The sequence below is a fragment of the Actinia tenebrosa genome, unplaced genomic scaffold (assembly GCF_029948245.1).
Source record: "Actinia tenebrosa isolate PJP-AT-01 unplaced genomic scaffold, QUT_ActTen_1.0 PGA_scaffold12__29_contigs__length_12842862, whole genome shotgun sequence".
Taxonomy (NCBI): domain Eukaryota; kingdom Metazoa; phylum Cnidaria; class Anthozoa; order Actiniaria; family Actiniidae; genus Actinia; species Actinia tenebrosa.
Window position 1 is genome coordinate 1,213,935 of NW_028292572.1, and position 24,923 is coordinate 1,238,857.

The 24,923-nt window shown below is 36.0% G+C and overlaps 3 protein-coding genes across 7 annotated transcripts in view; 2 read left to right on the top strand and 1 right to left on the bottom strand.

Annotated features, from left to right (window-relative positions):
- The first annotated feature begins 40 nt into the window (after positions 1 to 40).
- LOC116291288 (ATP-binding cassette sub-family D member 2) lies at positions 41 to 5,716 on the top strand. The gene is made up of 9 exons (XM_031698451.1): positions 41 to 1,041; positions 1,398 to 1,563; positions 2,377 to 2,498; positions 3,074 to 3,346; positions 3,518 to 3,663; positions 4,006 to 4,151; positions 4,443 to 4,527; positions 4,745 to 4,870; positions 5,339 to 5,716. The coding sequence occupies exons 1-9, from the start codon at positions 127 to 129 to the stop codon at positions 5,532 to 5,534; spliced, it is 2,175 nt and encodes a 724-aa protein (XP_031554311.1). The 5' UTR covers positions 41 to 126; the 3' UTR covers positions 5,535 to 5,716.
- Positions 5,717 to 7,453: 1,737 nt separating this feature from the next.
- Positions 7,454 to 14,288, bottom strand: LOC116291290 (protein DD3-3). Its single transcript, XM_031698453.2, has 10 exons — positions 14,195 to 14,288; positions 13,191 to 13,341; positions 12,812 to 12,889; positions 12,145 to 12,487; positions 11,147 to 11,359; positions 10,527 to 10,881; positions 10,218 to 10,280; positions 9,367 to 9,668; positions 8,600 to 8,671; positions 7,454 to 8,018 (listed from the first exon to the last, which is right to left on the bottom strand). Exons 2-10 carry the CDS (start codon positions 13,338 to 13,340, stop codon positions 7,645 to 7,647), a joined length of 1,950 nt encoding a protein of 649 aa, XP_031554313.1. The 5' UTR covers position 13,341; positions 14,195 to 14,288; the 3' UTR covers positions 7,454 to 7,644.
- Positions 14,289 to 19,112: 4,824 nt separating this feature from the next.
- LOC116291287 (uncharacterized) overlaps positions 19,113 to 24,923 on the top strand; it is a 28,442-nt gene continuing 22,631 nt past the window's right edge. For 4 of the 5 annotated variants that reach the window (XM_031698445.2, XM_031698446.2, XM_031698450.2 and 1 more), the window contains exon 1: positions 21,832 to 21,929. In XM_031698445.2, the coding sequence (XP_031554305.2) occupies positions 21,882 to 21,929 (48 nt within the window). In that variant the 5' untranslated portion in view covers positions 21,832 to 21,881. Of the gene's footprint in view, positions 19,224 to 19,321; positions 19,452 to 21,831; positions 21,930 to 24,923 lie in introns of those variants that run through there. The other variant, XM_031698447.2, reaches the window with a different exon arrangement.

Here is a 24,923-nt window from a genome sequence, read left to right on the forward strand (position 1 = left end):
CGTGCCGATACTTGGTCCCAGTTCATTGCGGTTCATTCAAGATGGCGGAAGGGTGTTTGCGCGCGGGTCATTGATCGTCCTATTCTTCTTCTTTCAACCTGTCGTTAAAGCACTAAAAAAGCTAAAATGCCGGTAATATCTCGCCGACATGTTAATATCGCTGGAACGACGGCAGTGGTTGCAGGCAGTGCATACTTTCTCAAAGAATTCGGTCCAGTTTTGTGTCAAAAATTCAAGTCTCGCTTTTTAACAGCGGGAGATATTCCTCCCGATAGAGAAGAGGTGATTTTACGGCCCAATGCCGGCAAAAACGTTTTTAAAGTTAAAAACACCCTTGTCATAGACAAAGAGTTTATTGACCAACTTTTAAAGCTTTTAAAAATAGTAATTCCTCGAGTATGGAGCAAGCAGGTTGTGTTGCTGTTTTTTCATTCAAGCTGCTTAGTAGCAAGAACGTTTCTGTCAATTTACGTGGCCACACTTGATGGTCAAGTCATTAAGTCAATTGTGCAAAAAAATGCACGAAAATTTGCTTTCCATTTGATGAAGTGGATAGCAGTTGCAATACCGGCAACTTTTATCAATAGTATGATTCGTTACCTGGAAAATAGGATTGCTTTAGCATTTCGCAGCGAGCTTGTCAATCACGCCTACAAAAAGTACTTCGCCAATCAGACGTATTACCGGGTATGCAATCTAGACAGCCGTTTAACCAATGCCGACGAATGCCTGACGGAAGATATTCGTATGTTCTGTAGTTCAATAGCTCATCTATATTCACACCTCACCAAGCCATGTTTAGATGTATTGGTTATTGTTTGGACATTGAATAGAATGGCTAGGAAGAGAGGCACCTCATGGAAACTGCCTTCAACAATTGCTAGTGTTGTCATTTATGTGACAGCCATCACGTTACGTGCTCTTTCACCAAAGTTTGGGAAAATGGCGGCTGAAGAATCCAAGCGCAGAGGTCACTTAAGACACCTGCATTCCAGAGTCATCAACAATGCTGAAGAAATTGCTTTTTATAATGGCCATAAGGTAAGATGATCCAGAGCGAGGACTAAGTTAGGTTCATGGGTGACCCCAGGGGGGGGGGGGGGGTGTTATTATATATATATGTATACAGTATTCTGGAACTATGAGTTTTCCAATCCTATGGTATTTTCAGTGGGTAGTGGTAGTAGACTCCACCCTCACCCCTGGGGTCTCTAAATTCCAGGACTCAAGATTACACGTGAGTAGAGTTTCCTAGCTCTCTCCTTTAGTTTAAGGGTTTTTTCTTCAAGTTCTTCTCGCACCTCTGCAAAACCTTACAAGCTAAATTCAATCTATAAGTTGCCATCTTGGTTTATATAACTGTCTAATGCTTTCACTTGTCATAATTTTTCCTACAGGTAGAGCAGTCCTGGTTGCTAAAGGGCTTTAAATCATTAGCTGACCAAATGGAATTGATCTTCTTTAAGCGCCTGTGGTATGTAATGCTAGAGCAGTTCTTGATGAAGTATGTTTGGAGTGCTGCAGGGCTGTGTATGGTGGCTTCAAGTATTTTAATGGGTTCTGGTAAGTTTCAAGGTTTTTTATATGCTGTCACTCAATAGGCTAGTTTCGAATTCCAAATTACCGCTGTGTTCCTTGATTACAGATTCATTTGCACAGGGTTAGCCTCGTATCAGTGTTTAAATATTCACAAATACCAACGGAAAAGTAAAGAATGCACAACTTCAACAATAAAAACACTTTGAAACTCGACAGACCTTGACTGGAACATGTGAATATTCTGCACAAACTGGAGGCTAACCTTGTGCAACTGAGTCTGTAATCAAGAAACACAGCAGTAATTTGGAATCCTAAACGGGTCTATTTTGACCACTAACCACACTTGTGCAACTCAAATGAATTGTTGGCCATCAGGGCCTGGTTGTACGAAGCCTGGATAGCATTATCCGGTGGATGAATTTATCAGATAACAGCATCAATTTATCTACTGGATAAGGATTTGTCCACAAAATATCGCTATCCAGGCTTCATACAACCGGGTCCAACATTTTAGCAACTGTCAATCAAATACAGCTAAACTCGTTAAACAGAAATCAGCTTTGCATAGATTATTACTTCACAATTATTGTTGCTTGTTTTTGTCCTACGGATATGCATTACTTCTAAATCTGAACAGACATTGTCTATACAAACACTTTTGCTTGTCCTCTAGGCATCTTTGTTGTGGGACTAATTAAAAGTCTATTCAATGGGGGTTTATAATAGTGGTACTAGAAATGAATATTGGTATTCATCAACCAATGTTGGCCCTCGCAATCTTGATTTGGACCGACTTTACTTTACATGTAACTGATAGTTTTTAATTGATTAACACAGAAGAGGGAGCTGCAGTAGAAGACAATGGGGTTAGTAATAGGGCTCAGCAGATCACAACTTCTAGACATCTTCTTATATCAGCTGCAGATGCCATAGAGAGGATCATGTCTTCTTATAAGGAGGTAAGAGAGTGTACTGTATCAGTGTTATGGTTGCACAGAGTTCATTGATTTGGTTGATAGATATCTTTGTATTTTTTTTTGGGGCCTCCTGTGGAGGGTAAAGAAAGAGGGAGACTGAGTCCCTCAGTGAAATTAGAATGCCTAGTATTCTATGCAGTCACTGTTAAAGTCATGATCACATTAATAAGCTTTCTAGCTATGGGAGTAAACTTTGAGTGACAGTGGCTGCATATGACACTATAGGTAACCATGTGTCTGCTCGTACTAGTGGAGTTTTCGTATGACTGTGAAAAGCTCAGTGCCATAAGCGTGAGGTGCTGTGACATTGATGCTTTCTAGAATCTTAATTGGCTGATTTTTTTCACGTGCAATGTGATTGGTCTGGCATTGCCTTGACCTTGGCGTGACCGTGTCCGCGCCATGTTTATGCTGTGTTCAAGGTATTTGATTGGATGGAGAGTAAATTCTCGTGCAATGTGACTGGTCTGGCATATCCCTTGCTGTGTCATGGCTGTGTTCGTGCCGTGAATTTTTCACAGTCATACGAAATTAACTGCACTATGTTATAATTACAGATCACGGAGCTCAGTGGTTACACCAGCAGAGTATCTGAAATGCTCTCAGTCTTTGAAGACATTAAAAAAGGCCACTGTATGAGAGCATTGGAAAACTCTGATTCATCCATCACTATGGAAAACTGTGGTAAGGTTGCTAAGCCTGGACAGGTCGTAAAACTGGACCAGATGCCTGGTGGCCATGTAACAGATACCGATGGAAATATTTCTTTAAAAGATGTGGCCATTATAACTCCTTGTGGGGATGTTGTAGTGTCAGGGCTAACACTTGAGGTAAGTAGTGTGCTAAATACTGTACTATAACAAAATTATTTCCAAAGTTTGTTTTATTATTTTCTTTATTTTGTTAAAGCCTGATCACCTACATAGAATTTCTCACTTTTCTCAAGAATTGATTTTATTCATCTTGTTTCATAAGGATTTTATTCTATACTTTCTTTATAGCTACAGCCTGGCATGCATTTGCTCATAACTGGTCCAAATGGATGCGGAAAGAGTTCATTGTTCCGTATCCTGAGTGGACTTTGGCCTATTTATATGGGACACCTCGCCAAGCCTCCTCCAAGTCACATGTTTTACATTCCACAAAGGTGGGAAGTCTTTCTTTTAAATACTTACAGTCATCATAGTTCTTCCAAGAATATTGCAATTTAGGTTGTCCAAAATGTTCATCTACCTCCTACCACAGTTTATATTTCTACGTGCTGATCAAGACAACGGTCCATACAGGGAAATCGGGCAGTTGAATGAAATAAACCACTAGAGTACGTAAAGGATTGAGTCTATTGCCAGGTCCTGTTGCAACTGTTGTCTTGATCTGAGCATAGCAATGAAACAATGGTAAGTGACTTGTGCGTTGCCCACCCTGGCTTGCAGTGGTTAGTACATGTACTATATATCATAAAAATTTTAATAATTTATTATGCTTGCAGGCCCTACATGCCCATTGGATCTTTGCTTGATCAAGTGATATACCCTGATGGCATAGAGGATATGAGAAAGAAAGGAATCAGTGAAAAGGACTTGGAAGACATTCTACATACTGTTCATTTACAGTACATCGTTAAAAGAGAAGGAGGTGGGTAAGGTTGTTGGTGTCAGCTTGCATAACGGTCAATCAGTTATCAGTCATGATCACCAGAGAAATTAGTCTTAGCTCAGTCATACCTCCTTTCTGGCTCAACGTTACTGATCAAAATATCCAACATTACAGAGATTTGACTGCACAAGTTCCATTTCTGCCCAGACATTGTCTGATGACCAGAGGTTATTTTTGGCCAAACATGTTGATGAAGTACTAAAGAATGTAAAGAAATGGTTTTTGATCCCAGTTGGATCACTATGACAACTATGAATATTGTTATTTTAGGATGGAATACTGTAAAAGAATGGAAAGATGTCTTTTCTGGAGGGGAGAAGCAAAGAATGGGTATGGCAAGGCTGTTTTACCACAGGTAAACTGATTTTACAGATAAAACCATTAAAGATAACTAGCCATGATTAATATGATACATATACATAACTGAAACATTTTACATGTATAACCCTTTAAAAAATCTGTTGGTTTTATTGCCTCATAAAAGGAACCATTTTGAAAATTATTAGTTACAAAATGCTTTTTCCCCCTGGAAATCATTAATAGATAGTTAATATTATTGAATTCTTTTACAGGCCTCAATTTGCACTTCTTGATGAATGCACAAGTGCTGTCAGCATTGATGTAGAAGGTAGTATATTCCAGGCAGCAAAGGATTGTGGAATAACACTTCTCAGTATATCACACAGACCATCATTATGGTGAGTTAAAAAAAGATTAGTTAGTTTTAACAAGTACACACTTAGAAATATGGATCCTTGGATTGGTTGGTTTGTTTCCCTTTATTCACAGCCTTTTCTCTGGGTCCTCAGGCTTTCTCTTCTGTAACACTCAAATATTTCCAATTCTTCCTTCAATTTTTTTTCTTAGTTATTGAGGGAATCAAGGGTGGAATAGAAAATATAAGGCACTCACCTTTCATCCCTCAACAAAACCTACCATGCTAAATTATAAGTAATAATAAAAGGGTAAATTTTACACTGTGAAAAGATGAAAAAACTGACGTTTTGGACGCTAGTCCTTGGTCGGAGTAAAAGAGCTAAATCCTAAATTATAGTTTAATCTGCAACTAGTTAGACATACCCTACCTTTGAGGAAGATCAGAGGTTGTTTCAATAAAAAAACAGATGTTGATGAAGATATTTCAACGAGTCTTGAATTTGTTCTAGGAAATACCATACACACCTGTTGCAGTTTGATGGAGAAGGAGGATGGAAGTGGGAAGAACTGGACACAGCAACAAGACTGACTCTAAATGAAGAAAAACAAAGACTTGAAGCACAGCTAGCAGGCATCCCAGCCATGCAGCAACGACTCAAGGACCTTTGTTTGTTGCTAGGAGATGATTCTGTCTTGTGCAGATAATCTTATAATATTATTTATTGATTTTAATAGAAACTTGTTACATCATACATGTATCTTCGTCATTTTAAGAATTTTAAGATTGACTATAAACTTTAAGATTAAACTATGGAATGTTATAGTTCGGATGGTTGTGTCTTGTGATGTTTTTAATCGAATATTCAATAAAATATTGATGTTGTTTACTTTGTTATTGTCAATGTCATAGGTCAGTATGAGGAAACAGTACAGGAATCATCAACAGTACATCAGCAGTGATCGTATGTAGGTAGACAATATGTAGCATACTTACAGTATCCCTCTCTTGGGGCTATATCGTCGTGTACAGGAATTTTCAGGGGAATTCTATTCAAATTCAAATTTCAAGTAGTTGGCCAGTAGTTGAACCCTACGATAGCATAAATTAAGCTATAAAAAATTTGCGAATTTGCTTCGTGGTTGAGTGGTTAGGGTTGGGGTTGGGGTTGGCATTGTAGTAGTTCTTTGGTGCCAAAGGTGTTGAGTTCAATTCTTGGTGTCTTCACTTAATTTTTTTTCTAAGTGAGGAGAACCAAACTCCTCAAAAAATTCCACTCGTCCCACTTGTGTGTTCAGAAACCTATGACGTACTTCATTAACCTGTACACGACAATACTACCTTCTTGGGAGGTTCAGTATTGTAGCCTATAGGTAAAGTAATTTGTAGATTGATGTAATGGAGTACTTTGATGATTTGGTGGCCATCTTGGATCAAGGCATTATGGGACGTTAAGGGGGAAAATAATGCTTTGTTACAGTAATACCATCACCACAAGAGAATACATCACAAAAGAACTGCTATAAATCTTGCATTCTGATTGTTTTGGAGTGTGTGCTTCATGAGAGCACACAGCATGTGTGTGCACTTTCAGTTGCGTCATTCCTAACCAAAATAAAGGCTATTGTAATTTATATTTTATAAAAGAAATAGAAAACTTGTTTGCCCTGCTGTGTGAAGTTATAAAGCACTTGGGGATTGGCAACTTGAGAAGCGTTGAGAAGTACAACACAACTCAGCTATGCGTTGCGCTTCTCCTGACACTTCTCGTGTTCTGCCAATCCCCGCACGCTTTATAACTGCTTTATAACTATTTCTTCAACAAAAGACAAGTTAGACAGCACATTGATCACCTTAATTTCCACATGCAATAAAGACAAACACACAAAACTTTATACTATATTTTCCATATCTTTGTTTTATTATGCTGTCTGGCAAGATGATTGCCATATTGTTGAAGTACTTTATTATGTGATCATAGTTAATAAAGGTCCCTCAATAAGTATGATAATTTACAGCCACAAGCCATTTATTGTTTTCTTTGATAAGGTGCAGTGATAGACCTCTTTACCTTAGGCGTAATGTTTTCACATTTCAGATCAGACCATATGTCATTCCCTAGAATATCATGTCTTTGTTTTACGTTTTGCACATAAAAAGATGTGCATGGACGAGACTCAAAAAAGAATCTTATTCTCAAGAGAATGAAATGGGAGGTCTATTAAATTTTAGATATCTACATAGAGTGATTCTACATGCTTATTAAGTTAGTGGAATTTAATTGTTGTTTTCTGTCATTGATGGAGTGCCAAAGCTTTTGTGCAACTGTTTAATTGACTTACAATAAATTTCATGTTTTAATTTTCTGTAAATTCAACAACTTCAAGTTTAATTTTTCAGGATTTGCAAAACCAATTAAAAATTGATTTGATGTAGTGAAACTGTACTGCCAAAATGGTAGTCACATCTTCAATTTCCTGGGACATTGAAATGAATACTCAGGAGTAAAATGTCTGTTTCATAAAGGATATTTAGAACAAATTAGTGTTTCCACTTTATTGGAGTTTGCGGATATCTACCCAAAAAAGTTTTGATTACTATGAAGCTAAACAACTTTAGCCAAAGGTGACAATATGCTTTTATGATTTATTTAAGTGTCATCTCCTGTTTACAATGAATGAGTAAACTATTAGCATTCAACTATAATACTATAAATGTAGAGTGAAAATGAGAGGTGCAATAATTATGTGATGATGATACGATTCAATTATATTTGGATATTTTCATATAATATTTCCATTATTTTGTATTCTTTAACTACTGAGTGACATACAGCCTTCCCTTCTGGCTTCTGTTGGAGAAGTTGTTATTTCGGCTGCAAGCATAATAGTAGGTGCCCTTGTTAACCTGCAGTATCATGCCAGCATAGGAAGCAGGTGCGTTGTTCAACAAGTTGTTCATGGCTGCTTTGGTATCAGTAGATTGTTTATCACATCCGTCTTTCTTCTTTAGGCATGCGTAATAGCCGCTACTTGCCATACTAATGGCAATGTCCTCTGGTGCAGGAGCAGTCTTGTAAGGGAAGCTGGTCCAAACAGCTGCAGAATTCTTGAACAGAGTTGCTCTCTCCCAAGGTAATGGGAAGTTGTCTAGAGGGTCTTGAGTTTCAACAATGTTGTTTCGGTCAGTACCTGAAAGAAAGGTGAACTCCATTAGCATTTTTTATCAATAGGCATCATTTTCAGTTCAGGACTATTTTCATGGCTAGTGCTAGTGAACAGGTTGGGCTTATTGAGCTGGACATGAAATGATCTAGCCTAGTGGTGGAGCTACTTCGCACTATGCTTAGTCAAAGTCATCCCCTTCCTTAATTCCCTCCCCTACCAAAAGATTCAGTTTTTATCTTACACGACAGGCAAAAAATTTAGACACCCATGAACCCCAGTTACAACTGCATTGTAGGTCAATCCATGTTGTGAACTTGTTTAAAGAATTGCCCTATTTCATAATGATGTCACATCAAAGCAAACTATTGTTTTAACACTAGGGATCATGGTCGCTGGAGGGGGATGGAATGACAACAACACATCTTAAATCACAATGAAATTTGGTTTATGAGCTGGTGAAGGAAAGAACGACTAAATATTATGCTAAACTATCTTGAAAGAGAATTAAGCTTAAATTTAGCCTAAATCATTTTAGCCAATGTAAACCAACCGTGACGTCATTATGATATAGGGCAATTACTTATAGACAATATTTTTATACTAACCAGATGTTCCTTCACCAGCATCTCCAGCCTGTCCATCACCTGCAGGGTTGCCATTCTTGTGACTATTGGATCCTGTCAAAATTCATTAATACCAATGACTACAATGTGTACTCCTTGATTTGAGGGTACAACTTGTTAGGCAGTCACTAACAAACCTGTGGCTCTCATTTCATGATGGAATTGGAATTTTAGAAATTTATTTATGCAGAGTGAGGAACTTATGAATCTAGAGAAAAAAAGCCCAAAGTACAGAGAAGACCCAACAAGCAAGACTAGCCACATGATGGCAGATTCAAGAATTGTAGGTGGGACATTGGTAGCACACACCCCTCAATGTTGGCCTCCAAGTTGGCAGTTACAGAAACCGAAAACATTCTATATGCAACCAGTTGATTGCTTAAGGGCTTATGCGACTCATGGTGTTGCAAGAACAAATTGATGATGATGATTATAGGCAGATGAAGATTCCCATTTTTATCCTCCGGCAAACACGACCACATTTTCACCGTTTCCCTACATTTCACTTTACCTTTTGTAAACCTTCTCACCAAAGACAAGTATTCTTTTGTCTATCTACTACTTGGAGATTTTTGCGATTCCTTTTCACTAATTTTAAAGTATTTTCTAATGGTCAACTGACGTTTCGTGTTTGCCGTAAACGAGGATCTTAAACTCTCTAATGACCACACCATGCTTCTCTTCAAGACACATGACATGCAAACAGGGAAAAGAAAGAAAATAGAACAATAATAAGCAGTGTAATTTACCTGTCCATTGCACATGTAGCAAGTCATTTGATTTAATCTTGAGCCTGTTTGGAATAAAGTCGTACTCGACAGCTGGATATGTCTGCACAATGTTACCTCTCTTTCCCCTCACATTCAAGTTATAGATATTTTTGTCTTCAGGTACTTTGTTAGCGTCACGGCTTCGTAACTTGAACAGATGTGACCTATCCTGGAAAGTACGACCATATTGGGCAGTGTTGATGGCTAGACGAAGTGGTTGCATACCAGCACCAACATCAACTACTGGATTTTGTTGGACTGGCGAGATCTTCATTGCCCCTCTGTATAATAGACAAGATACAAAAGTTGGCATTAAAACTAAATGAGGTGCCAGAATTTCTAAGAAACAAAAAAGCTCTTTCTTTGCTTTATACAGCATGCCACAAGCCATGAAAACAATAATTAAAGTGTAAAGACTTTGTGTAAAAGCAAGGACCTACATAGGTAAGGCTTTTCTCACACTCCTTGAGTGTTTTTGGCATTTCCTTAGTGCAAACTATTTGTTTTATTATAGAAAAAGACAAGTCATGTTGCAGTTTTCAAGGTTATTTTCTAACACTTTCATTGCACAACAGACCATGCTCTGTTAACTAATACAGTACAATTATCAACCAATGGAACATTATCGCATAGCAGCCATGTTGACTGGTACAATAGATTTCCCCATAGCCTCTCATTCAAGTAATTCAGAATGAAGTTGTGGGACTGGTGTGGTTAAATAACAATAAACATGCTGCCATGTGGCAAGGTATGTGTGGAAGGGTGTCAACTATATGCTTACTAATAGAATATTTATGACAGTTTACTTTAAATTATTTAAGCTTTCTTACAGGTTCTGGTTTGAAGAAGCATCAGTCTTCCATGGATCATAGTCATCTGTTGAGATGTTATACCTAATAGAGATATAGGTAAGCCAGAAATCCATCAGTTTTCTTATTGACATTAGAATATAGCTTCTTTTTTTCAATATTTACTTTTTGTACCCCCTCTCCGCAGCCCTCTCCCCAGGGACCTTTGACTTGTAACCAATCTTCCTCAGCCAATCGACATGGACAGACAGACAGACAGTGATCAAGGGAAAAAGAGGGACTGCTCACAGTCTAGAGTTGATTTTCAGCCTTTCTTATTCCTTAACCTACCTTATCCTCAGAATACATCTCTGATCTTTACCAGATGGGAAGCTTGGAAGAGTCCAGGTATAGTTCAGTGGAACACCCTCTCTACCATTACCAAGGTGGTTAACTCTAGTCCATCCAGCTTGCTCGCAGTCAGGCTGAGGCAATCTTACCAAGCACTCCTTATTAACCATGCCATGCCGTCGTCCAAAGAAATAAGGTTTACCCTTTGATTGGCATGTCTTCTCATCGAAGGGAGCTATCTCTAGATAGTTGTCAAATTCCAGCCAGCTTCCACCATTGTCTACACAATCCTTCTGGTTGTTATACTTGGACCAGTGCTTCGCTTCACCTCCAGAATACTTTTCAATACACTCAGCTGTGTATTTCAAAATGATTAAAAGTAAGAAGATAATCAAACAAACCAACATTAAAATAAGAATGTTGTTCATCTCCTTTATATATCAGATCACTGGTCACACACAAACAGCCAAAGGTTTGAATTATTTCAAAGATTTTGAAGCAGCTATGTCTCGTGATTTTAAACCCTGATTAAACGATCCTGCTCGTTCATTAAACAGTACATAAACATTATCCTACATATTGTGTTTTGCTTCGTGATACTAACACTGCCCATGTCATACCTTTAGGTTTTACGTTAAAGCTCTGTGTTTTGTAGTAACTACATCTTGATGGATCTGTTGTCAGTATAGCAATGTCTTTCCAGTCTGTTGGGTGCCAGTATGGATAATAATCATGCTCCTCAGGACACTCATAACCACGCCTTGTGCCAGCAGGGTTCTGGCGGGTGTAGATGCTCTGGTCACCCTTGAGTTTTTGGTCAGCAGTGAAAAGACCTTCAAACAATACAATGGAATACATGTTAGCAAGAAGGTGAGAATCCATTTGTTACAGTCATTTAGTTGTTTGGTTTTACTTAACATCATTTCTCATCTTATACAGAATAATAATGATAATAAGGGTCTTTATTAAATACTTTAAACAGACGTTAAAGCTTACTAAAATGATAATTATATATGAATAAACTAATTACAATTGCAATAAATATATAAAATATATACTACAATAAGATATACATAAAAAAATAAATGTTCATCAGCAATCATACATTTTCAATAGCATTCTTTTTGGCAAAAAAAATATTTTGGATCTCATTATCAGCTCCAGATGGGGATCAAACACTGACATGTGCTTCCATGCAGAAAGAATAGTATTCAAAGTTCATGTAACAGACCTCAAGTAAAACAAAACAATAGACCCCTTGCAGCACTTAGAAATGATAGCTCAATTACAACACTCGTTACACTCGCGAGCCAAACGAGCCAAGGCCACTGGTTCCATTTTGAGTGAGTGATACTTTCATGAATATTCCATTATGCATCACTTGGGAGTGACAATGGCCACTCGTTACTCATACTCGTGAGTGGATGGTACTTTACTTGGATCCAGTACTGTAAAGTTCCAATTCTCAGGAGATTGAAATTCTTTTGTTTTGTCCTCCAAATTTAAGCTTGTTTGACGTCACATGTAAGGAGTCTAGTGATATACCTTATGGAAATTCTGAAAATACAATCACATTTGCTATAACTTCGTTATTTTAAGTAGTTTAAGTTAAGTTTACCTTTGTTCCTGTTTCGTTGCTGGCATTTATCATACCACTCCCATGATTCAAACAACACCCTGTCATTTCGGACATTACCATTCCTACGTGCCTCATACTGTGCTTTTGTTTCTGCAGATCCCTTTCTGTTCGCAGTAAAAGCCTGGGTATTGGTATTCGCACCGTTTCTCATTGTGGATTGTTTTCGGGTTTGAACATCTTCCTGGCACATATACTGTAGCACAACCTGGCAGTTCATTTTATGTGGGTCATTCTTTTCGTTCCCACCACAACCATGCTGATTGGTCCATTCCATTGTCAGGTATGTCTTACCAGAACTTTTTCTGCTGCTCTGGAAATATGCCTACAATTTTTATAAGCAGACATTTAGAAAAACATAGAATTCAAACAGTATATTTGTTAAATAGTACGAACTCATGGGAGAGTCGGGGGGGGGGGGGGGGGGGTAGACTAATAGACTATGCAGTCTGTAGTAGCACTAATTTGTACTAAAAAGTATACCCTTCTTATACTAATAAATAACTATCCCCACCCCCCACCGTCACCCCTGTCAGATCCCCCACTGGTAAAAGATGAAAGCTAAGCTAAAAGAAATTATTCAAAAGCTTCAGGCTCAAGGAAAATTTTGTATATAAAAATATCTTCAAGAAAAGAATATATATTTTACCATGTTGTATTGTCCGTCCTCGTTCCTGAAGGCCTGATTCGTCTTGTCGCCAACATTATATCCACCGCGATTATTGTTCTGAACAACAATAACAAACACTATCTAAGTATTGTGCAATGACTAGCATTTTAGCACTTTCAATAACCCTGAAATATCGGGACAATGTATCTAATTGATATTCATAGTTTTACTAATTTAAATTGAAACTTAGAGTCACTTTGATAAAACTTTTAGTAAGATACTTGTCATTATTTAATGGCTTTCAGATATACAGTACATACTTTAGGAATTTATACTTTAGTACATTCTCGCATAAGTAAATAGTTTGTTCGAGATTGAGAGCAGTTCAAACGATAGTCTGTCAATTCAAAGTCCGTACCTGAGAATCAAAAGCTCTGTTAGCATTTGCTCTGTTAGCACTTCGTTCGTTGAGTCGATTGTTGGATCCTCTTGGGTTATGGAGGTAAACATCTGCTAAAGTGACAGCTACCAAAGTAGCCAACATCACGAAACACACTGCACCCTTCATTCTAGATACGAACCAAAAGAAATACTGCTAATATGATATATACTCAACTATATACACCAGAGATAACACTTAAAAAAAAAGAATGAGAGAGATTTTTGGTTAGTTAAAACTCATTTTCCGTCTCAGTAAAGTATCCTTGCACAACTGTCAGGGGTTATAATATACTTCTTTTATCGTTCTCCATATATGGAGAATCTAGGATTTGGGGCAATACTTCCTGTAGAGCTAATTTTATACATGACGTCACTCGCTGATGAGCCGCTAAAAGGATGAAGTTGGAGCAAAATAAAGCAAATATTTGTAAGAAAAACCCATTCAAAGACTATTTATTCATCATGTAGTTGAAAAATGTGGTCTTTTTGTGAATATTTACTTAGAAAAAAATTACTAATTGAGCTCCCTTTCAGACTTAAACTCGATGTCCGGAATCATGACAGTTTTCTTTCGTTTTTCTTTCTGGTTTTCCAGGCTTTTGGAACACTTTATTCATCGTTTACTACACATTGTGACTCGTACAAATACGAAATAACAAATTAAATGATTAGGTCGAAGCAAAAAATTAATAGGATTTCAGTAAGCAAGCGGTAGTCGGAACGACATATATCCCAGTAATACCCAGTAATCTACCCAAGTTAGGATAACCTACTAATGTCGTTTACAAGCCTTTTCCACTTGCGTCATTATTGCAGGATACAAATAAAGCGGAGAGTTCACCTTCGCGTTTTGGTGAAAAGGTAATCTGCATTCCAAAAACAACTTTGATGTGGTTTTTTGGTAAAATCTTCGCGTATCGGGGCGGATCGGTTTTACATCGAACTTAATTTAACGATCAATTCAAATTTGTTTGTTCTTACCTCGGCTTCTGGTCTTCGCAGAGCAAGCCAATATCTTCCCAGTATGGATCCGTAAACTCAAATGAACTGGTTAAAACTAAATGAGCCTTTTTAATGTAACCCTTTTGTTACGAGAATGTAGCTTCTTGTCTCTGATTGGATAATGGAGTTAAACAGTTTTAAAAGTCATGGTTTTAGGTGGGAAAGACCATTAACACTAGAAAAGCTGTACAAATGTTACAATGAATCTTCGGGAGGTGCTAATTATCATGTTATGTGCGATAAAAACTGTTATTTTACAACCATAAGTTTATTTTTTGAAGCTGTTTTAATTTTTCGACCTTTGTAGTACAATAGACATTTTATCATCTCAAGGGAAAACTGAAGAAGTTTTCTCACCTACTAATGATCAGTTAGAATACGAAGCTCATTCCAGAATTTTTTGTTTTTGTTTCGCATCGTTCGAGCGCTTAAGATCATTTAAAATGAGTTGTACCCGTATATTTACATAGAAAAAAACCTATTGTAAGATTTCGATAGAATCTTTCATTATACAAACAAGAAAATCTACCTTTTTTGTTGAGAAATGAAGTGTTTTTACGCAACAATGAGAAATAATAACCTTTTATTGACCCCACACATGTATCAATGCTTTTCAAGGGCTTGGCTTCAGTTGTTCATTTTTGATCTTATATAATTTAAAAGGCCTCAAATTAAAGATCTCTTTAGAGAGTTGAAATTTAAGATCTTTTTTAAGTCATATAAGGGATCAAAAGAAATGCAAAAAAAAAAAAAAAAAAAAAAAAAAAGACGCTTATATCTGGCTTGATAAATAGTTCTATTTTTTGAATTATGATAAAATTCTGTCATCACATTCTTACGGGAAATGTGAAAAAATATATATAATAAAATAAAAAATGGCAGCCATGAATGCTTTTTTCTTGTGCGCACCGCGTCGTAAACCTTGCCACACCAAAGGTCCAAATAGTCAGAATCACAAGGGCAAAAAAATGTTACGATCAAAATTAGAATCACTCATTGTTGCTAATCACATTTTTCATATTGAGTTGGTAACATTTTTTAATGATTAAAAACAATAATATACTTCTTTAGTCGAGAAAGTACCAAAATTATAAAGGCTTTGGTCGTGCCTACTTTCGATATATTTATGAGTCGTGCCCTGACTTTGATAAGCCGGGAGGTTGTTTCAGAATACTTGGATATAATTTGAACTTGAAGGTTTAAACAACGAAAGAAAGAAAGAAAGAAAGAAAGAAAAAAGATGCAAGAAAGAAATAAAGAAATAAAGAAGAAAGAAAGAAAGAAAGAAGAAAGAACAGAAAAAACGAGAAAAAGAAGACAGAAGAAGACTGGAAGGCAGCCGATGCAATTAACGACGAAGACATCAAATCACACACAGCAATAAAGAAAGAAAGAAAAGAACGAACGAAAGAAAGAAGAAAACGAAGAACAAAAACGAAGAAAGAAAGTAAAAAAAAAAAAAAGAATAGTCTTTTTAAAAGTTATTTAAAATAAACAGGGATACAATAAAGTTATTAACTTCGTGTCTAAGTATTGACATTGTTAGATACTTCTTAGCTTTAATGAACAATAGACCACATAAACAATTCAAGTTTTCTATGCAGATATGGTGAGAGATAAAACCCTGTCCACAGATGGCTTTTACTGGAATTCAATACACCATAAAACGGTTCTCCTGCTGGAATATATCAGCAGTTATTTTAATATTAAACCAACCGTTTTCGTCGCACAAGTTTGTAGTTCCTCTCATCTATCGATACAAAAGAGACCTATAGCACGACGATCTTACTAGCCCCGCAAACCTCAAACTGCAGTTCGACGTCAGGCGTTTTCCTTCAAACCTTCGACATACAGGTAGCCTGCATTCAGCCGGTATAATTTACTCAAAATATTTATATCGGCTGAAAGCAGGCTATATTTAGGAAAACGTCATAACGAAGTTGTTGCTGGAAGAGTGGCCGTATTGAATTTCAATGATGCCGAGTGTTTCTTCGTGTTTGCAGGCGTTTTTCTGGGCCTGATATTCCTAGCGGTTAGTAGTAAGCGGATATAGCGGTAAAAACGATGCTAAAGGTCTCTAGTGAGGAAACTTGAACCTTGAAAACGTTTTTCCCCCCAAGTTATTATATTTTGGACTTTCTACTGTTTCAAGCCCACTAAAATTTAAATTTTAAATTTTAATACTTAAAAATATTGAGTTCAAATACGACAAATAATCAAAGTGAATTTAATTTCCAATCGGTTGTCTAAAGGGATGGTTTATAGTGTGGTACGCATTTTACAAAAGTGACGAAAAACTTGAGTGTGCACACTGAAAGTATTCAGTAAGAACGCCGGATTAGTGGAAGATTAGTTAAAATAATAATAATAAAAAAAGAACGATTAGTGCAGAACCAGCATGGTTTTCCATATTTGACCGATCAGTTAATGGCCATTTTCTCTTAGCTATTTCGATCTTTTTCGATTAAAAGAAATTCCCATTGCAGAGAGATGGCATGCTTATTTAATAATTGTACTAGTTCAACTTCTTTCTTGTACGGCTGTAAAACGTATCGATCAGCTCCAATGAAGCTGAGCTTCCACATGTTTGATTTCCCCATTTCAATTCAGTATATTTCAAAAGGATAGATCTAAATGTAAGGCAATAAGCATGTTAAAGATATGGTGGCCATCGAGACGACAGTTAGGACACATGCGCGCCTCCTAAATCAGGTTAAGCGATACTCCTAAATCAGTTAAGGGATACTCCTAGTCAAGGGTAGGGATACTCCTAAATCAGGTAAGGGATACTTCTAGATCAGGTTAAGGGATACTCCTAAATCAGGTGAAGGGATACTCGTAAATCAGGCGAATGGATACTCTTAAATCAGGTGAATGGATACTCCTAAATCGGGTGAATGGATACTCCTAAATCAGGTTGAGGGATAGTCCTATTGATGCTAGTTTAAGTGTTTGTCTATCCGCAACACAGGATACGAAAGATTCTCTTCGTATAGTACCTAGGAAATTTGCTTATGACTACAGACTGCCGGTCACTAATTAAATGACTGGCAGTTTTTAATTTTTGACGATTTCTCAACGTAAACTCTATAAACGGATTTTAATTGATTAAAAGTTACAGCGCAAAAACAACAACAACAACAACAAACAACAAACAAAGAAACAAAAAACAAAACAAAAACAACAATATAAGAAACAACAAACAAGCTAACAAACAAAACAACAACAAAAAACAACAAACAACAAACAAAAAATTAAAACAACAACAACAATATAAGACAACAAACAAACAAAAAACAACAAACAAGCTAACAAACAAAACAACAACAAAAAACAACAAACAAACAACAACAACAAAACAACAAAAACAATAAACAAACAAACAAAACAAAACAGCAGCAACATCAAAAAACAACAAACAAACAAAAAACAAAACAACAGCAACAACAAAAAATAACAAACAAACAAAACAACAACAAACAAACAAACAAAAAATAACAAAAATAACAAAAAACAAAAAAACTAGCATTGAAGAGTTTTTTTTAGTAGGCATAAGTTTCAGGTCACCCATCCAGGTACTAACTTCCCGCAACCGAACTTGACTCAGTGTCATTATATGGAATCCAAGTTTTTTCCGCTAGACCACGGTTCCAGGTGAATCAGCATAACAATAGCCGTGAAAACAATGCGTCGAATAGACTAGTCTTTTTAACATTATATTTTCAACCGATTCCGTGCGTGGCAGAGATGCAAGGGATCAGCCAATATGGTCTGGGGGCCGGCTGGTCTCTCCCCTGATGCTTCGGCTAGAACATTTTCTTGCGTAATTCGTACACCCAAGGGCAGAAGGATTTAATCGCCGTCAGGTCCGAAGTCCATACGCCGCCTCAGCTCTGCGGATGTCTCGGGGGTATGGCAAAGTTGAATCGATTTTTTTTTTTTTCTTCGAATTTCTGTCAGTGGGTTCGAACCCCAGGTAAATTAAAACATTTTGAATGCAAATTATTATCTATTTAAAATATTTAATATCTTTTTAGAAAGAGTGACTACCTAATTCCTTTTTATAGAATTAATAGTTAAGTAAGCAATCTCGATTCAAAAAATCAAGTGTATTTTCCTGATCCACAATACGTCCTTGAAAAAGTCTACTGACAAGAGCTTAAATACTCCACTTGCTTTCGTTTCTCGCTATCTTCTCTCTAATTTTATTTGCAACAACGTCCCTTATTCTTACGTATTGGTATTCCTATTCGTGTATTCGAATTTGTTTTATTTGTGTTAGCGTTTTGAGTTTTTATATTATTTTTGTGTATTTTGATTTGCATTCGTGTATTTGGATTTGATCGAACATGAAATGACGTCAAAAATGATCCAAACTCAAGTGGAACCACGAGCGCATCTAGTGGTTTCACTGCAAAATTTGGATCATTTTTGACGTCATTTCATGTTCGATTACAATACAGACCCATAGAAAACTGACTTTGATTTGTTTTTTACCATAACAAAGTCGAAAAAAATGAACAAAAAGACAAGTAAATAGTTTGAACAAGCCGTTACATCCGCTCGCTCAGTGCGCGCGTCGTGACGGATGTCGTAAGCACAAGCAGGTCTATCCTCTAATCGAAAATGGTTCTAAGCCAATCAGCGCGCGAGAAATTTCCAAGTTATGATAAAAACGGACATGTACCCGGTGTTTGCTACGGCGTGACCCTGCCGCTAACCAGCCTCCTACGTTCTTAGTGTCTGTCACGCAACGTCAGCGTAGGAGGCTAGCCGCTAACGTGATTGGACAAACGGTAGTCCCCCGCGCATATTCCTACTTTTCCATTCAATTGACACATATTGGGCTTTAGTCGGTATTTAACGGATAAAAGCATCGACAATCTATTATCTTGACATTCAACATGACATCTACTGACCACGTGACCTATTAGTATATACTGCCCCAAGTGGTCTCACAAATATAGAACTTGGTTCCACTACACATGCAGTACTGTACAGATTTACTGTAAGAGGAGATCTCTTAAAAACCTTATCTTGATCTATACCGATGTAATCAGATTTTTTTTTTTGACAAATACATATCACATATTCTTTCGGTTTTAGGTTGATGTTGGCTTGAATTTTAATAGCGAAAGTAATCTGAGAAATATGGGAAACTAAAGTGAATGACATGTTAGAAAGACAAGCAGGATTTTAGGAGCCTCCGTAAGCGTAACAGTATACACACATCGTGGTGAGTAGAATGATATCCAATGATTATTATAAAAGTGCAGTCAGTCCTAAGTTAGGCCTAAGCTTAAGCATGAAAGAATGAGCGCGCGCTAGGTCCATGTTGAACACACTTTGAGCCAAATATAAAACACCAAACGCCCGGAAATTACACGATAAACCAGCTGAAGGCAAAAGGGACAAATTCAGGATATGTAGAACTATTTGTCCTGAAGGATTCCATTCATTAGTGTTTTCATCAGCCGTGGCTGTAATGGAAAAAAAAAAATATATATATATATATATATGTGTGTATTTATATATTTTTGGCATACAACATTTTGTTATTCAAGACTATTTCTAACCTTAGTGGCATCACTAAAGACCTAAATTTTCGAGACTCCGGGTGCCCATTTTTTCAACATTTCAATGGCCGTTTTTTTTTTAAAAGAATAATCAGTGATGTAGATGATAGTACTATCAGTTTGATATTATGTTATCTCTGATATTAAGATTCAAGATAGATTTTTTTCCTCCAAAAAATACATCTTAAAGTATATTTTATTTTTATTTTTATTTTCTGTCGCGCTAGGCTCACACGAGGCGAGTCTTTTTCTTGTTTCAGGGTTTTTTTTTCAGTTTCGAGTAAACCAGAAAATAAAAAATTCATAGGAAAAAATTTTTTTAAAATTCTTAGAGTTCTCCGTTGAGGTACGAAATCAATTTCATACCATCCATTAGATAAACTGTATCATTTCCTTGCAATTTTTCAAATAATTTTAATACATCCTTTAGTTGAACAGAGATCAGTGTTTCGGCAGTCCTGCTGCTATATAACAGATTTGTTTAAATTGAAATGCGTTTAGCTGACGATACGATTTTCTGATGGCAGAATATTAGTAGCAATACATCAAAATCAATGTAAGAATTATTTGATATCATGATGTATATATATCTGTCATATTAGCAGTGGGGTAGCTAGATTCGTCTATCGTGGGGGATCCTATGTGTTTTATGCTTGATATTGTAACGTACACTGAAGCGAACACTTTACCATTCTTTACTGATTTAAAAAAAAAACTATTTCTATAATAGGTATCATTTGGAAAAAATAAACTTTCTTTTAATAGCGTAATGTTTTCCCGTTTCTGACTATGCGTCCTTCCCGCTCCTTGAATATTATTTCTTTCTTCATAGGTTTAGACTCAGATATTATATTCGCGAGAAATTGACATCGTAACGTAATGCTACCAATTTCAGAACATGTGTCTTTCCCTTGATTATTATTTCTTTCTTTAAGAGTTTGAAGGTTCTGCTACTTTTAAAATCACATGATACAATATACTTCGTAATGGATAACCTTTTTATGTCAAGCGCTATTCCCTTGAATATGATTTCTTTCTTGATAAGCATTATCGCATTTCTAATCATGTGGCATGCCCTTGAATATTATTACCAGCATTGTTCAAAACTAAAACTAATGTGCATTCTTTTAAAACAAAAAAGAAATTTCTTTATTTGAAGTAATGTTGTTGACCCTATGTCAATCCCTTGAATATGATATTTTTGTTTTGTGCATTATGCTGGGGAATTACGCGCAAGTGCACGCCGTTTTTTGTTGTCTAGACCAAATCATGAAGCCCTTTCTCTGCTTTTTCCAATGGCTTTTGAAGACAGTTTTTATATAAATGCAACAAAAAAATCGTTATCTATTTCCTTAAACTTGAAACTGATTTACATACCTTTCGAAGACTCGCAGCTCTGAAGTCAAACATTTGTAACAAATTTTCGAGAAAACGCTTTAGATTTAATATAAATATAAATTTTTAAAATTCAACAATTTATTTGAAAAACATATTCAAATGATGATTGCTTTTTCGGTTTTATAAAAATTTTACATCGCATATGTAGGTCGTAAACTAATGCGTCGCCTTTACCATACCTCGCTATTCTGTTCGCTACATAACTGACACGCAGGTGTTTTGGGGTCATTAACAATTTTGTGCCAAAACTATCATCGTCTGGTTCGTTAATGGAACTGTCCTCTTTGAATTGCATTCAATATTACATACATGTAGTTTTATTTTAATAACTTGTCTAATCGCTCTTCTAGAGCACCTTTGAGGCTACGGCGAACAGAAACATAAGTCAAACTAACATTAAAATGAAAACTCCGGCTTCGCTGCTTTTGTCTCGGTATCATAAACCTCGTCGAGAGGTTAACTGAATATATAAGCAGAAAAATACGCAGGTCTGGGAGAGCTAAAAGAATGATTTATTTTGAAGTGATATGGCAATCACTGGCTACGAAAGACAGATATATGACGTGAAAATACTTCATATAAGTTATTTACATGCATGCGCGTCAAACGGCGCAATAAACGCCATTCTCCGGATGTTTTTCTGTCCTTTGTTTAAATCAGAGTTTTAAATTCCTGTCTTAAGCCACGAAACTATGGCAGGGAATGAAGGATTGAGATTTGCGAGACCTACTTTCCTTAAGGTCAGTTGCCAAATTAATATATTTTAGTATTCTATTTGTTTCTTTAATATTCTCGGATCGGGAAAGCCTTGATTAGATTCACTCAGATTTCTGGTATTTTTTCCTTTTAGTTTTCCTACCAGCTCGAAATCATTGAAATATTTGTTCGCTCGTGTACTTTACTTGATATAAGGTGTTTTCTTTAATATATTATTTACGTAGGTATGTGGCTATGTACTTTATTCTATATATGTGTGTGTGTATAAATATCTGTGTGTATTATAGGAACTTTATATGCCGGTATGGTATATATGTCATACTGATAGAGCCTATGAATTGGCCAAGTAAATATTTTCAGTTGCAGGGCTATAAGGATAAACACAGATTCAAATCAAATTTATTTATTAAGAAATACTCTTGCTACCAGATAGAATTTTCAATATACGTGTAGATATACATTTATATACAAGTATATATAGTCTCATGCGTTGTAAATATAAATATTTTTCGTAATGTCGCTAATTGACGCAGAGTATAGCGCATTACCGTTAAGTTACAATTAGAGGCGCTAGACGTGCAGAATGGTGAACTGGATTTAAGGAGCCGCAATTAACGTTAATTCAAAACCCACAGATTGAAAAACAATTTATTAAAAATCACGAACAGTAGCAGTTTGATATAGAAATAGGAAGAAAGGAAGACCAAACAGTACGTAATGAGGAAATGGGGAAGTATAAGTGGCTTTTTAATGAGATGAAATACTAGAGAAAACGGATGAAAAGGATAAAAAGGAAAAATAAAAAAGATAGATGGAAAATAATGACAAAAGAAAGCAAGAAGTCAAAGATATATAGTAAAAAAGGGAAGAAAAAAGAAGGAAAGATGAAATAGAAAATTTGTAAAAACTTAAAAAGGAAGGGATAAAAAGAAGAGAAAAGGAAAGTATGAAGTGAAATATATATCTAAAGCAAAAATAAATAAATAAATAAATGAATAAATAAATAGATAAATAAATAAAATAAAAAGGGAAGGAAAGGGAAAATCGAGTTTGAATTACAAAAATAATTATTATTATTTCGAAAAAGCATTTTTTGAGTAAGTCGTATTAAATCAACATGCGATTTCGAGTGATTTGTTTTGTATTACAGGTATTATTAGACGAGTATGTGACGCATGGTGCTGTAGAGCAGGTGCATGTTACGTCATTGCCGCCATCTTGGTTGACGATAACTAGATCAACCAAGATGGCGGTTGTTTCATTGTTACTCATATCTCAAGGGATTTTGAGCCACATGGTTGCACACACTCTATAAAAAGATGTTTCTTAAGATATATTCAGTTTCCATTGATGATGATCAAGCTCAATCAAGAATTCTCTAGTCTATTAGTCTGAGTTCACTGAACTTCAGGTCTAATATCGATATCGCGATCGCACGGGTCATCCTTCAGATAATCGCTGTACAAATTATCTCAAGCAAAAATAACTAAACTAAATGGAAATAACTATGTACACTCTGTGGTACCCACCGCGAACCACGTGTCGCCCTCGCAGAGTTCAAAGAAAGACTAGTAACGACTTCGTTGTGCATAGAATTGTGGGACTGAATAGGGGACCGCCATCTTATTTCCCAGAATCCCTTCCCTCAATCCTATGGACCACGGCTTTAGTAGGTTACCTTTTCTGACATTTTCCTCATCGCGCTATCACATGTCCAGAACATGTGTTCAAATGTTCAGTGTCCATGATCACATGACAATAGCATGTGATTATATTCCAGGTCACGTGATCAAAAATCCTGACATATTTATTCACACGGAAATCGACCTTCAAGACAGTAAATCAGCGAAATAGTAATTAGACGCATGAGTAGAATACACAGATAGGATATATACTTAAAAAAATTGTTTTCTAGACTAGAGAGGTATTGGATGTTATCAAGCTTATTTCATCGCTGCTATTACACCGACTATTGGATGTTTCCAGTCCATATTTTCAGTTTTCGTCAAGATTGTGCCACATCTTTTCAGTAGCAGGTTTGATACGTGATATTCAGTGAGGCAGTTCAAGAGCTTTCCGCTGGGAAATGTTCAATAAAACCCTTGACTTTCAAGTGGTTGATAGCCATCTTATCTTCCTTCACCTGGTATATTCCCTTGTTCTCTGCGCAGACAGGCTTAATTAATGAAGAACGCATCAGTGGCTCTTACTAATGGGTAAACATGAGCGACTTAATAACCTCTTGTTTTTACGACCAATCAAATTGGAGAATATAAAATATCAACCAATCAGAGAAGAGTGACGAAATCACTGTGAATAAAGAGGAAATGAGAATGGAAAGTCTCCAAATCGAAAATACCTTTTATGGATTTGTACTTTAGATGACAAACATGATTTAATTGCGTTAGATTATTCAAACGTTACTGGGGGAAACCTAAAGAAAACCAGAAACGGATAGTTATATTACCGAGACGTCAGGAAAAAAGGTTGATTTTTGAATGAGTTGAATAATAAAATAATAATGATAATTATGGTAATGATAATTATGGTAATGATAATTATGGTAATGATAATAATAATAATGATAATGATAATAATAATGATGATAATAATAATAATGATAATAATAATGATAATAATAATAATAATACCAGTCATGCAGATATTTGCTTAGACTATTCATGCCCGCAATATTCTGTATTCATGTAGCAAAAATGTCTGAAGTTGAAATAAACATATAATAATAATGATACCCATAATAATGATGATGATAATAATGATAATGATTATTATTATAATAAAGTAATATATTTACAATGCTAGAAGTAATGATGCTAGAAGTAATAAAATAATAATAATGATAACATATAACCGTGAAACTTTAGTAATACTAAATAGCACAATTTCATGCAAATTCCATTGTTGTCTATTTAGTAATTAGTGATTCACGGACTAATTGTTTGCACTCTAATAATAATAATGATAATGATAATTATTATTATTATTATTATAAAATA

Coding starts and splice junctions, on each gene's coding strand:
- LOC116291288 (XM_031698451.1), top strand. CDS start 127: ATGCCGGTAATATCTCGCCGACATGTTAATATCGCTGGAACGACGGCA. Junction 1,042..1,397: donor CTTTTTATAATGGCCATAAG/GTAAGATGATCC, acceptor TTTTTCCTACAG/GTAGAGCAGTCCTGGTTGCT. Junction 4,152..4,442: donor CATCGTTAAAAGAGAAGGAG/GTGGGTAAGGTT, acceptor TTGTTATTTTAG/GATGGAATACTGTAAAAGAA.
- LOC116291290 (XM_031698453.2), bottom strand. CDS start 13,340: ATGAAGGGTGCAGTGTGTTTCGTGATGTTGGCTACTTTGGTAGCTGTC. Junction 12,488..12,811: donor AGGACGGACAATACAACATG/GTAAAATATATA, acceptor TAAAAATTGTAG/GCATATTTCCAGAGCAGCAG. Junction 8,019..8,599: donor TGCTGGTGAAGGAACATCTG/GTTAGTATAAAA, acceptor CCTTTCTTTCAG/GTACTGACCGAAACAACATT.